General features: G+C 49.5%; 1 protein-coding gene across 1 annotated transcript in view; it reads right to left on the bottom strand.

Moving 5' to 3' along the window:
* Nucleotides 1-8143, bottom strand: part of PLG (plasminogen) — a 33636-nt gene extending 25493 nt beyond the window's left edge. Inside the window, exons 1-3 of the mRNA XM_081139908.1 lie at nt 8031-8143; nt 3849-3984; nt 2574-2680 (exon numbers count right to left, since the gene is read on the bottom strand). Coding sequence (XP_080996034.1) covers nt 2574-2680; nt 3849-3984; nt 8031-8079 — 292 coding nt within the window. The 5' untranslated portion in view covers nt 8080-8143. The remainder of the gene's footprint in view (nt 1-2573; nt 2681-3848; nt 3985-8030) is intronic.
* Between the last annotated feature and the right edge of the window lie 6555 nt (nt 8144-14698).

Below are 14698 nucleotides of genomic sequence, written 5' to 3' on the forward strand. Positions count from 1 at the left end.
GGAGCCGGATTATGGTAGACAAGGCACTTAGAGAACCGTTTATGCAAGAAACATACCAGGTAACTCCTGTCGGTGCCAATGTTCAAGGACAAAAAACCTCCACCCAAAATGTGTCCATGTAACTTGTGTTTTCAATGAAAATATAAACCATTTCAGGTATGTTTGTATCACCTTTCATGATTCCCCACTTTAGCCAGGTTTTAAAATTAATTGATCAGTTCTCTGGGGAAAGCGTTTCTAACACACCTGTAGCACTTTCAACCCCACTGTCTGCATAAAGATTGCAAGTAGATCTTCACTGAGATACATTGTTACAGTAGACATACGATACTTATCCAAAGTGTAAACTCAAGGCCCTTTCAAGGCCCAGGGGTCAGGGCAGACTTTGAAAAGGAGGTGGGCTGGAGCTGAGACCTGGGAGATGGGAAGGAACTGGCCAGGGAAGGGACAGAAGAGGGCCCCAGGCAGCAGGGGGGTGCCTGGCATGTTACCGGACCATGTGTAAGCCTAGTGAGCCGGCACTTGGGGGGGGGTGGTGTTCACTGACTCAGGGCCCTGGATCGTTTGGTGAACATTTGGATTTTTTGGTTATTGTTGTTAATCTTCACCCAAGGATATTTTTCCCCCATTGATTATTAGAGAGAGTGGAAGGGAAGGAGGGAGGAGGAGAGAGAGAGGGAAAGAGAGAAACATCGATGTGAGAGAGACACATCGATTGGTTGCCTCCCACACACACCACGACCGGGGCTGGGAATTGAACCTGTAACCCAGGTATGTGCCCTTGACTGGGACTCAAACCTGAGACCCTTTGGTGCCCGGGCTGAAGCTCTAACCACTGAGCCAAATGGGCCAGGGCAGGCATTTGGATTTTACTGCAAGGGCCCTAAGGCTTTGAAGCAGGGCTGTCACAGACCAGCCACTGCAGTGGCCCAGCCAGTGACGATGGCAGCTGAGACCCGGCTGGTGGCAGTGGCCATGGCAGCAAGCGGGAGATGTTCCATGTGACACTGTTCCCAGAAAAACGCTGGCAGGTAATTTAGCAGTGGTGGGTTGATATTCCACAGTAAAGAAACAAGCGCCCCAAAATGACTGACTTTTGACTTTTTACCTCTCCTTTGTTTGTATGTACCTGCCAGAGTTTATATAACCTTTTGCTCCTTTCCATCGCCTGGAAAACAGGCAACTACAATGATTCAAACTAAGGCCAGCGGTCACCCCCATGTCCCTTCTGGTTAACAATTTACAGGTGACATTACATGTTAGCGTTTGCAGGGAGAATCCCCCAGGCCCCCTTTTCTTTAACCTGGTGGGCAGGAGGTAATCCCGTGTATTCATTATCATCGTTTACTCACTATCTGTAAAGACTAGTAACTTCACCAGAGAGATTTTAGATCTAATGTGCACTTTAATCTCAAGAATTAAAGATAAACAGGCCCAGCCAGGTGGCTCGGTTGGTAGGAGCGTCGTCCGACACACCGAGAAGGTGGCGGTTCGATTCTCCGGTCGGGGCGCATACCTACGTTTCGGGTTTGATCCCCGGTCGGGGTGCGTATGTGGGAGGCAACCGGTCGATGTTTCTCTCTCTCTCCCCCTCCCTTTCTCTCTCTAAAATCAATAAACATATCCTCAGGTGAGGGTTAAAAAAAAAAAGATCAACAGCCGTCGGGAAGGGAGGGTTGCAGACACACACTCCTCTTTAAACCTTCGAAAGCCTTATCTGGAGTTCTGCAGTGGGACTGGAGAGCGTGTCGCAGGTCATTGTCAAGAGCACGTGAGACAGGATGTTCCTTGCTGCCTCGAGAGCCCGCGATACGGGGCATTTGGGGAGCTCGGTTGTTATAAATGGCCTTAATACCCCCCCAACAACAGAGGTTAGGAGGGCGTTTTAAAACGTCATTCATTCACTTAAATCTTCATAAACAGTTCATGAACTTTTTCATATCTAAAAAAGCATGCGGTTTCCATGGGAATGCAGGCCGCCTGTCACCCTCAGCAGTGGGGCAGCTCATCTCAAGGGAACTGTGGGAAAGAGCCGGCAACTCTGGTCCATTTTCTAAAGACAATATCAGAGGCCAGGGGAAGTACAGACCATGACCCCCCCCCCCCCCCAGAGGAGAAATTTTAAGAATAAAAATAAAACTTTTGCCTCTATGAAAATGCTACTGAGGATATAAAACACTTCAGTGTGGTTTTTTCCCCCTCCAGGCTTCAGTCCCAAAGTCAGGGCCCAAAGACCATGGTCCTGCAGAATGAAAGGCCAGGATCATAAGGAATGTCTAGACTCCCGCCTCCTCCTTAAAAACAAAATAAAACTTGGAATACTTTACTTTCAGAGTCATAGCAGTAGACGTGATTTTGTAAATCTGATCCCTTCGTTTTTAAATTAAGAAGAATGAAACATAAAAGGTGAAGTAATAGACTCTAGTTGATATGGTAGGTTAGGGGTCCAATCTTGTCCTGACTCCCCATTTAATCTTGCTGCGCCCCAGGGCCCCCATTCTGTGGTCTGATAAATTAGATCTAAAGGAGGGGAAGGGGGAGGGGGCGGAGGGAAAAGAAAACATTGTACCCACTTCTCTTTTCAAATAAAACCACATCTCTCATCCTAAGCACCAGGGAAGACTTGCTGTTGTCAGCCATGATCACACAGTGCTGCTCTTTACTGTGATACTGGAACGACCTGCAGGGGAGAATCAGGAAACACAAGAGAAGTTTCTCTTTAATGAAGGGAAGCAAACTTTTATTAACAAGCAGGAGACTCGAAAGACAACTCTTAACTCTTGCTGGATCAAGGAGCTCAGAATTGTATCAATGAGATGCTGCAAAAACGATACATTGTTTCTTCCACCTTCACCTTCTCCCCCCTCTGGTCCTCCCAGGTCTCTTTCTGCTTCAGCTGCTCTGCTCTTTCCTCACTCCTGTTCTTAATTAAGTTCTGGAATATTTGCTTTTGTGTTAGAAAGAAGCCGTTCTGATTGCCTCCAACTTGTTTCCAAAATGGTCTGTGTGACTCCTGTAATTTTCCTTTGACTCCACCGCTACATTCTACCCCTCGCCCTTGACCTCACGCCTCCTCGCCCATCCACGCAGTCCTGCCGTGGACATTCGGTCTGACATTCAAAGCCACCCACAGCTACCTTTCCAGCCCCCTTTGCTTTAGCCACCTTGGTCCATGCCACACCCTCTGCCTGGGATGCCTCCAGCTTCATCAGTGTTTACCAAGCTCCCACTGACCCTTCAAAGCCAGCTCAGTTCCCATCTCCTCCCTGAGGCCTTCCTAGCTCTATCCACCCTTAGGAATGTTTTTCCTCTGGATTTTATAGAGCACATGCTGATTATGTCACTCCCCCATACCTCACATTGGCTGTATTTTTAAAAATTTACATTTTATCCAATTTCTGTGACAACACCACGCTATAACTACAAAAGGCAAGATCTGAATCTTGCATCTGTACAAAACCTATCCTATCTAGGGCTACATCTCATATACACCAGATCACTGGATCTGTACTTCTTTGCTCAGTAGGGTCTAGGATACTTCCACACATGTGATCCTTAATAAATACTTATTGATAATGATATTAAAAACAAGAGCTCAGAATAATAGCTGCTCATGTCATATGTAAAAATAGAGAAGTTCCTTTGGGGGCATTTTTCTAAAGAAGGCACTCATAAGTTTAACAAGAAATTCTTTGTATGGATTCAGATACAGGGAGCAAATACGGATTCCAAACTCCAATCCTATTAAATCCTATCCTTGTCAAGCCCGTGAGCAAGTTTCTTGATATGGAAATAACAGTGTCGCAAGCAGCCGGGTGCCTGCGTAGGCGCCATGACAATGAAACTACCTGCAAGTGAAGTCTGTCTCCTCCTCGCATTTCTCCGCACACTCGGCCACGCTCCCCGCCTCCAGCTGTTTCTTGTCGAGAGTGATCAGCGACGCCCCCTGCGTGCCTACGTAGCTGTCCAGGGGGTCTCCGCACCCTGTGAACGGAGGGGAATGTGGGGTGACTGATGGCATTCACGGCCACCGTTGTGTGACCGTGGTGACTTTGTAGCCTGTTTGCTGTGTTATTGGACGGGGAGGCATGGCCGCAAATAACAAGCTTAGCCAGGAAAACAGCCCCATTAACACACCGCAGCCTACTGAAGACCCTCCGCATTGAGAGATCCGAGGGTTAGACACCAGCCCGCAGCCTCCGTGTCGCTACATGAATGGGCGTGACGCCTTGAGGAAGGGTAAATTCAGGCTGTTTGCTGCTGGGTGCCCTGTCGCCAGAATGCCGGAGACCACCAGCGGCAGCTGGGTTACAATATAGGTGACGTGTTCACCCCGGCTCCAGGAGGAGCTTGGAACCGTTACTTGATCTCCAACAGGCTAAACTCTGGTTGTCACACTGTCCCTTAAGCTGATGGGATAAGCATCCTCTGAATGGCTCCACTCGAGACACAACATTTTTGGTGAGTTGGTGGTGACTAGGGCCTGCACTCATCTCCATTTCAGTCCGAGGTCATTTTTGTGCTGGGCCCGGGAGAGGGACACGTCACTATCAATCAAAGAGAAATAAGTTCTTCCGTGACGATAGCAGGTATCTCGCATTTTGGAAGAAAATGTAAAACAGCAGACAAATGCTGGTCTAAGTTTTCTGTGAGATGAAACCTAAGGCCAAGGTGCTGTCTTGAAGGTTGCTCTGCCCCTTGTTACTGAGGCCACGGGGGCCTGGGCCATGCTCCCGCTGCGAGGCCGCAGAGCGTCCCTGCTCCCGGGCCCCACGGGACCCCCGGCCCTGCCTTAGCAGCTCTGTCCCAGCCTGGAGAGGTCGGCCTCCATCCTTTGGGTTTGGAACACTAGTGATTTTCACAGGGTGAGAGGCCAAAGAGGTTAATAAAATACAGATAGCAAAGTTTCCTAAAGTTTGCCTAGATGGGATTGGGCAACATAGAACCTTGACCGCATTGAGGGGAGCGGTGGGGACCAAAGACAGGTGGAGGGACTGAAGAGCGGCCGGGAGCGGCAGTGGGAACGGACAGGTCTTTTCAGAAGCTCGGCTGTGGCTGTGGGAGGAGCACTGGGTAGGGGGCATGTGCAGTCACGAGAACTTTCCAAAGAGGGGACATTCTAGAGCATGTCCGGTGCTGATGAAAATTCTCCATAGTGAAAATTATCATTAAGAGTCAGATTCCCCTTCTCAGAAAGGCCACCCTGAGCACCCGAACCCACACACACAGCACAGGGTGGGGCACTCAGCCGGACGGAGACAGAGCACCCCCTCCCCCTTCGTCCTTCCCAGTTTAGGAGACGCCAGGCTGCCAGGGGGACACTGGACAGGACAGTGGCAGGTGCAATTTAAAGGTAATACGCAACAAGCCCTTGACAACTATGAGAAGATTATGGAGAAAAGGGTATTTTAGACCAGTATCCTTGCTGTCATCTGTCATTTTCTCCAACTTTGAGCTCTCACTTTTCTTTTTTTTAAATATATATATTTTTAAATGTGTTTATTGATTTCAGAGAGAGGAAGGGAGAGAGATGATGAGAGTCATTGATCGGCTGCCTTCTGCACGCCCCTTACCGGGAATCGAGCCTGTAACTGGGGCCTGTGCCCCGACCGGGAATCCAACTGTGACCTCCTGGTTCATAGGTCGACGCTCAACCACTGACCCAGTCCAGCTGGGCTGAGCTTTCGTTTCCAAAAAGAAAGCTTTTGGTAAACGCTATAGATCAGGATGTGATTTTAAAAAACAAACCAGTTAACTCTATAAAGCATATCCTATAAAGAGTTAAATTAAACGTTTGGAAGGGTTCTTAGAAAGTGGAGTGGGCCAGGGAATAAATGAGGTCTGAACAAGGAAATTTCTGTTCATGTCACCCCTTGATTAAGTTACCTTCAATTATGTTGTGTTGTTACTTTTCCTAGCACATGGCTGCTGAGGTCCACCCTGGGAACAAATGGCCCGAAGAGATATCCCCAACGAGATTTGTTTTCCATTTTGTTTAAAAAATTTGCCCCGGCGTGGCTCAGTGGTTGAGCCTCGACCTAGGATCCAGGAGATTGGGGTTCGATTCCCAGTCACGGCACATGCCCGGGTTGCGGGCTGCAGCCGATCAATGACTCTCTCATCATTGATGTTTCTCTCTCTCTCTCCCTTCCTCTCTCTGAAATCAAGAAAGGTATATTTTTTAAAAAATCCCCCCAAATATTTTCTTTTATTCAGCTCTAGGAGTCCCATGGCCACGGGGTGTAATGCACTTTATTTGTTGACCAGGAAACAGATCTTTTCAGGGAGAGAAGTATGTTTATATTCTAGGCCAATGTGGATGTATGTTGCTACCAAGGCCCGTCTATTTTACTGATCACTCGGGTTGGTTTTTTTTCCGTCACTGTGGTATGTCCACGTGCCTGCCCCTGCCCGGGTGTCTGAAAGACAGGACCCAGCGGTTTGTGAAATGCAGATGCCTTGTCCACCTCTCACTGGAAACGGTTGTAAAAAAACAATCATCTTTTCTTTCCTGGGGGTGTCAGTGCATTGAAAAAAAGAAACATTTCTCAGAAAGGGGGAGCAAATGCCTTGCTTTCAAAACGAGCGTCAGAGAGCCTTCCCCAGGTTGGCGAGGACTCGTTCACCCTGCTGCAGAGGCGTCTGCTCTGACATCGGGTGTCCCGGCTCCTGCCTTCCGGCGGCGGGAGGAGGCGCAGACCTGCCTGTCCACACGCAACCGTTTCCCCGAAAACCTCTCGGCACCGCCTTCTGCTCTTCCTGTTCTTCGCTATTTCTTTGAATGGCTCCACTAAACTCAAATGTATTTGACTCTAGAGCACAGCTTGTAAAATTTCATCTGGCAATTTATAAATTTACTTTCAAGTCCCTACACGCTGTTCACATGGAGAACTAGTTGCATACTGTATCATGCCATTTACCCGAAATGTCCAAAATAGGCCAATCAGAGACAGAAAGGAGACGGGGGGGGGGATGGGGAGGGGGGAGAGAAGGGGAGTTGGGGTGACAACTAAGGGTGTGGAGTGTTTCGGGGGAAATGTCCTAATATTTGCGACGGGTGCATCACTCCTGTAGTGGAAACCGTTGGACTGTGTGCTTTAAATGGGCGAATTGTATTGCATGCGAATTGTATCAAAATACAGCTGTCCAGGGAAAAAGAGCTGTAAGGACCCGCTTACAATATTTTAAAGAATGTTTAAACCAAGTCAAAAAAAGTGCAAAGAGCCCTGGTTGAAATCCTGCTGTCTTCACCTCCTGGACTCGGGAGCTTGGTCAAGAGGCAAATTACGTGATTTTCCTAAGTATGGATTAAGTCATCTGTGAAATGGGGCTGAATCTCCCCTCCCTATCCCACCGGCTAAGGGCGCTGTAAAGGACACGCAGGGGTGTGTGTGTGTGTGTGTGTGTGTGTGTGTGAAACGGGCCGCCCCCCTCGAGCACCGAGCGGGGGCTGAATTGCCCTCTGACCACATCACCTGGCGAGTGGGGGCCTGGAGTCCTCCAGGCCCAGGAGCCAGCGCGTGTGCGGAAAGCTCTCCTCGACCCTGGCCAGCAGGAGGCCAGCAAACAACCGCAGACCCACCAGGAGCGCGGTCATTTCATCGCTCGCATTTGAAAGGCAGGGAAATAGGACCTCTTCAGGAACAGGGCCCAAATGAATCAAACTGGGAACCCGGCCGAGAGACGAGCAACGTTTTGGGTTGTTAGCTATACATACGTGGGCTATTTTTTCCCAACAAAAAAACCTGTTATTTGAACTCAATTTTTTACTTTTTTTTTTTAAAAAAAAAACAACACAACATTCATTTTTTCTCTCTGCCCCTTTGTCTCCAGCATTTACAGGGAAACTAAACTCATTTCTGGACGAATTCCTCAATCTTACGTTTAGATGTTCAACTGGGAATCTCAGTAATCAAAAACTAAATTAAGCCAGTCGCTCATAAAACCATCGTGTGTCTGTTTTTAACACATTGCTGGGGGGGGGGGGGGGAACCATAGTGATTAAAGTGAGAAAAATCTCAAAGTCTTACCTGATTTCAGGAATAAGAGAAGGAGAAGAACCACCTCCTTATGTTCCATTTTGGGACTGGCCAGCAGTGTCCCCACAGCCACGTCCCAACCCCAGGACGTGATTGACTAACGTGCCAGGCAGCGCAGCCACGGCAAGGGGACGGCAGGACGTTAATCATTAACCCAGGGCCCGTGGCCCTGTGCTCCGGGGGTTCAAACATCACCCGCGAGGGTCTTACAACATGTTTGAATCTGCAACAGCTGCTGGGAAGTGGCGCAAGCAGCCCCGCCCCCGGCCGCCTCCTTCCTTGCCTTGTCCCCGACCGTCACCTCTCCCGCTTGGTCTTGTGTCCTTCCGTCTTGGGCCACTCTCTTTCTTTTGGGTAAAATAAACCAGTCACGGTGGCAGCTGACGTTTGCTGAGAGCGGTCCCGGCCGACGACGCGCACACGGCTCCATCCAGCCCTAGGCAGGCGGCGCTGTGCCATCCCCGCTTCGGATCAGGCTGACGGGGCTGAACCGGCAAGGGCGGTGCTCACAGACACAAACTATTTTTTATTATTTCTTAAAAACATGTTTTTATTGATTTCGGAGAGAGGAAGGGAGAGGGAGAGAGAGAGAGATGGAAACATCCATGATGAGGGAGCGTCATCGAATCATCCATCGGCTGCCGCCTGCAGGCCCCCGACTGGGGTCGAGCCCGCAACCCAGCACGTGCCCCGACTGGGAATCGAACCGCGATCTCCTGGTTCATGGGTTGACGCTCAACCACTGAGCCACACTGGCTGGGCTAGACACAAACTCTTTAGGCCTCAGATGACAGGTGTGAGCTCGGCATTGTCATTGGCACCCCCGCATCCTACCAGTGTAGAAATCACTCGGTAAGCTATTTTATTATTATTAAAATTTATTTATGCCCAGTGGACTGCCATGTTTTCCATGATTATAAATGATGTTAGGAAAATATTGAAGTCGCAGTGCATCAGAGGCTCACCCTCACAAAATAAAGTGAGAGCGGCCAAATGATGTCTGAAGAGCCTGTCTCGATTTTAACTGTGAATTCTGTACTTTTCCCAGGCTTAAGGCTAAACTGAGAAGGAACCACTTGCTTCAAAACTCCTATTCCTGCCCTGGCGGGCCAGTGTGGCCCAATCAGTTGACCGTTGTCTGAGGCACCAAAAGGTCTCTGGTTCAATTCTGGGTCAGGGCACATGCCCACATTTCAGGTTTGATCCCTGGTCAGGGTGTGTACAGGAGGAAGCCCATCGATATTTCTCTCTCTCTCCCTCTCCCTTCCTCTATCTAAAATCAATTTATATATATATAACTTCTATTCTTATTGAGTTCAATTCATTAAGTATTTATTGACCACCTACTATGTACAGCATTGTTACATTCTTCTAGGATTATATAAAATGTACAAAGTACAGCCTCTGCCCTCCCCCAGCCCCCAGAAAATTTTGTACCTAAGATTGGTGGAGACAGCTGCAGCTGTGGCCAGGGGCAAGGACATTAAAATAAAATGGAAGATGAACCTAATTTCCTTTGCTCCGCCCAGCACGGGGCCTGCAATCAAGATCCATTCAGATTTTCTGGAGACAGGTTCTCATTTCCTTGAAGGTGGCTCTCACGTGTTCACTGCGCCTGCTCCTGCTGTGCTCTAGCCTCTGCTCCACAGCCTCCGGGACCAGGGAATGAAATGCTTCTCCGCTCTCAGCTCCCGCAAAGCGATAGCAAGGCCGCTGGGTTAGCACAGGGTTAAACCGTAACCTGTCCCAGCACCGCCTAAGACCTGATTGTCTAGTTCCACGTTCAGCAAGCTGGTTATTTTCTTAACTGAGCTTTGCTTGCACAAATGGAGGTAGTCATTCATTTTTGAAAAACAATCACCCTTCATTGGACATCTCCTCGTCAGTCTTGTCATAAGCTTAAGATAAATATTAGCAGAGAAGCTACATTCCTGAGTCCACATTGGGACTCCTCAGAGACCCAGGCAAGTATCCCTTTGCATCCAATTCACTGCATAAGTCAAAGAGAGAAACCAAATGGTCCCTCCTGCCTCTAAAATTTGTTATTCTCTAAGGCTTAGTAAGCTAATTAAGACAAAAATCTTTCCCCACTGCACTTGGAAGAGACAAGGCATGCAGAAAGCATTAAAATCTTTTAAGAAAAAATGAGTGCGTGTAAAAACTGGCAACATCTCAGCAAGGTCATGGACCAGTTCAACACGAGGTACCAATGGCAAATTCCTGGTGTTGACAATGAACTTGATAGTTGGCTGAGATGTTCCTTTAGTCTGGGTGGCGGGCTCGTGGGTACACTTACTAGTGATGGGGACTTCTCAGTGCTAGTTTTGTAATTTCAAGTGTGTTTATAATTATTTCAAAGTAAAAAGTAACAATATATGTCCATATCTGTATATATTTGTATATATGTAAATGTGCCTCCTGTTCGTAAATAAAATTGTATTATCACACAGCCACGCTGTCTTGACCATTGGCTGTGGCTGCATTTGCACGACCATGGCCAAGCTCAGTGGAGGTCACAGAGGCCAGCAAGCCTATAAAATATTGACTATCTGAATTTTTGCAAAAAAAGTTTACTAATGCCTGGTGTAGGGCTCAGGACACAGGTGTGGGCTGGAGATGTAGGGTCCCAGGGGTTGTGAGCGGGGACCTGGTGCTTAAACAGTCCGTGAGGAGGGTCACAGAGGGCCCGAGAGAAACACAAGGGGATGGCTGCCCAGAGATGGGGTCTGGACTCTAGCACCCAACAGCCCCTCCAGCCTCTCAGGAGGGCCCCCTGTGACCTGGTTTGATCTTGTTTCCATGGGTGCCCTGTCCCAGGGGGCAGGCCGATGATTTGGCACCTGGCACCTCTTTCCTGCTGGAAACTGCCCGACTCTGATGGTTGGAGGGATGCTGGCCTCGCCTGGCTACGTATGGAGCACCTGAGAGACTCTGGCTGAGTTTGGGTGGGGACAGTGGAGGGAGCTCCAAGGAGAGAGTGACAGTGAGCTTGGTTTCCTATGGCAGGTAGGAGTGACAATGATGAACGACAAGGATTTAGTTTGCTAATGACTGTGCTTTAAAAAATTGTATTTGGCTCTCTCAAGAATTCGTGCCTGGCCCTTGAAGGCATCTGAGTTTGCAACCCTGGTTAGAACAAGAGAAGCAAATGAGGAGCATTAGGGGAGGGCACAGGGGTGGAATATTAGACTGGGGCCAGATGATGGTAGTGGTGTGGGGGGGTAATCACTTGCTAAATATTGTGGATTTTAACCTAAAAGCCAAGACGTGCCGCTAAAGGCAGGGGGTACCACAAACTTGGAGAACTCCAGGCTCCTTGGAAAAGGAAAGGTTGCCATTTGTGGAGAAAGAGTCTTTTTCTTTTCTAGGGTCAGTGGACCTCATCAAAGAATAGTTTCTCCAGCTCTGAGTCCTGCAGCACAGTGACAGAAGTACTTCCCTGGATTTAAAAAAACCGTGTTCTGACTCAGTCCAATTTAGTTTCCTGAGCCCCCTGAGGGTGACCAAAGAGAAAAAGAAATCAGCTGAGTCGACATTCCAGTTCAATACGTTGGATATGAATATTGTTTTCAAAGGAACTGTAGACAAGGGGTAGCTGACCAGCGGTATCTTACTCCAAGCCTCTTGTTGAGGTTCTCTGCCCCAATTCCTTCTAGAATCCTCCCATCACCCAGGGAAAGATGGATTATTGCCAACATTGTCCAGTTTTATCTGACCTACTTGACAAAAGCAAGTTCCAATATATGACTCACACAGGAGCAGAAAGGTCACTGCCTTTGGTTCTCTGAGAAGTCTTTCCACCACCCGGGGTGTAATCAGGGGTAATCAGCACCGAAAGCCCCCGAGGCCCTTCAGAAATGTCTGCACGTGGAAAGTTGCAGAAATCTCTGGGAGCAAAGGAAAGTGCTGAGACATCACAGACCTTCAGGGAAGGTATCTCGCAGCTCAGACGCTGGCCACTCACTAAGAATCAACCTTCCGATGTGCAGATAAGTGGCAAAGTGAATCAAGAAAAAGACGTTATCACCTCAGGGGACAATTAAGCCTCGGTGGCTAAACATCCTGTTTAAAATAAAATTTATTTCACTACCAGCTGCCATTCATTTCAGGCTTGTCCACTCTGTGGCACCAAACACCACAATGAAGTCAGGACAGTAAAACCCAGGTCATGCTATAATCACCAGGCTTTCCTCTATTATTATTACTTTATAGATCAGGAGGTTGAAACTCACTTGCCCACAGTTATGTCGACGGAAAGTGGCAGAGCAGGTTGCCACCCAAGGACCTGGGTCTCAAATGCCCGCTTGTAACCACCACATCGTCACCTGCTGCTGGGAAGAGGGACAGCAGCCACCACAGCAATCACAGCGAGGCTTGGCTGAGCACCCGCTTAGTGCGAGGCACCCTTCCTAGCACTATATCCATTTACTTCTCACTCTGACCCTAAGGAGAAGCTACGACTATTATCCTTTGTATTTTACTGATAGAGAAGCCAGGAGATGGTCTCAGTCACTGGCCCTGAGTCTCACAGCTAGTGAGGCTGGATGGAGCAGGGGCATTGAATGCCAGAGTCAGGCCCTTCAGCCCTCAGCCTCACTGCTGCAGAGCTCCAGCTTCCCATCATCACCACAGTCACCAACGGCAGCCCCCAGGATGAGCATTTATTGAGCACCTACTGCATGAACTGAGCTCTGTGATCATCCTGGAAGCCCTAGCAATGAGGCAGCACCAAGCACTGGGAGAAAGTGCAGAATCCGAGGAGTCCAGGGCCTCCAGTGTGCTGCCTGGACCAGCCCAGGGAGGGAAACTGACCCTTGGGTCACTGCCCAGGGACTCTGCCTGGCTTTGCACATTTCAGTGTCTTGTCCTGAGCTTGCCACTGGGCTGGGCAGAGTTCTGATTGCTGCTTTTTTTTTTTTTTAGGATGAACATCAAGCAGAAAAGTTAAACTGGAGGGCGCACACTGCCCTCTGTTTGCATTTTACATCCCCACACCTGCAGGGGGCGTGCTGGCGCTCAGGTAAATACCTGTTCAATGCAACAAAACCTTCCCTTTTCGGTTTCTTTCCTTGATTGTCCACATCCATAAATGCCTTTCAGGACGTCAGTTTTCTAAGCAGCCAGCAAGGAACCCTAAAAAAATGTCTTTGTGCGCCTGATTTTGCAGAGGCTCGCCCCTCTGGAGAGCTGGGTGAACCCTAGGGGGTAAAGTGGGTTATGTCACGTGCTTAATGTGGAAAAAGCTGGCTTCATGCGCGAGCTCGGGGAGTCCAGAGGCTGCGCTGAAACGACCTCCCCTGGGGCGCCCCCAGCGGCTCTGGGCAGAGGCTCCGACGCGCTTACTTCGCTCGGACCCGCAGGAGCGCAAACCGCCTGTTGTCGCCGCCGCGCGGTTGGGAGGGCGCTGCTTTCTGCAAACGCTGCCGAGCAAACGCAAATACCGACGGGCGCCGGCAGGGGGCGGCAGACCCGCCCTCCCCGCAGCCGCGCGCTCCCCGCCCCGGATGGGGTGGGAGGCTCCGGGTCACGGGGCCGCGCGGGTTCGCCCTCCGTGACTTCACCCGCAGACAGGTCCCTTCCCTCCCGCGGCTGCCGACGGTGCGTAGACGGGCGAGTGGGGGCGGGGGGGGGGGGGGCTGCAAAGGAAAGAATTCAAAGGCGGGGTGCGCGCAGGCACCTGGCCACCTGCTGGGGGCAATTGATGCTTCCGAGGGGAACTGGAGATGCGGGCAGGCTCCCCGCCTTCCCGCAGAGTCGCGGGGCCGCGGCAGCAACCTGATTTTTTAGGACTCCTAAATTTTTTAGGATTCCTTGCCCACGAGTTGCTGGCTGCTTAGCAAACTGATGTCCTGAAAGGCATTTATGGTTATGGACAATCAAGGAAAGAAACCGAAAAGGGGAAGGTTTCATAAGGTTTCCTTGAGTTTTCTCTCCCCAGGCGTGTGGATGCGGGGCCTTGGCGCTCCAGCCTGGAGCCTTGAGCCTCTGCGGCATTGGCCGAGGTAGGAGACGCTTGGAGGAGGCGCCATTCTGCCTTTTTCTGTTTCACCAGCTTTTTGGTGCGGGCTGTGCAGACCCGGGCAGGGTCGGTCAAGGAGAAGAGAGGGTCAGGGTGTGAGGACCTGTATTTTTACCAGAGAAATCAGACCCCGCAAAAGCCCATTGAACAGGCCCTGTGCCTGCCTAACATGCCCATTCTGACTTTGTCGCCTCCCTTCTGCAGACTTTTACCTGGTTTTATGTAGTAGCTGTGTTCCTGGAAGGCTGTGGAAAACAGCATTTGTGCATTGGATCCGATTTAAATGGCAGGGCGTAGCTTAGCATAGGAAACATTGACCCCTGGTGAGGGGGACTTACCTGCTCTCAAACATGGGTGTTCATAGGCTCTGTCCGCTGCGCCTTACATAGAAACACAGGTGAAATGGCCTTTTCCCTGACTTAGAGCTGTGAGCTGGTTACTTCATAGTTACCTCCTAATTTCTTTTTAAATCTCTCTCCCCTCTTTGACAGAAGAAGAAATAAAATAAAGGAGAGACTGTTTTATTTAGACCAGTTTTTAATATTCTCCGCTCTTCTGAAGTTCAGCTTCGGTAAATTATTGTAACAAGTGGAGTAAAATTAATACTCTCGAGCATGCGGAGATGCCTAGTAATTGGAAA

Source organism: Miniopterus schreibersii (genome assembly GCF_964146895.1).
Source record: "Miniopterus schreibersii genome assembly, chromosome: 6".
Lineage (NCBI taxonomy): Eukaryota > Metazoa > Chordata > Mammalia > Chiroptera > Miniopteridae > Miniopterus > Miniopterus schreibersii.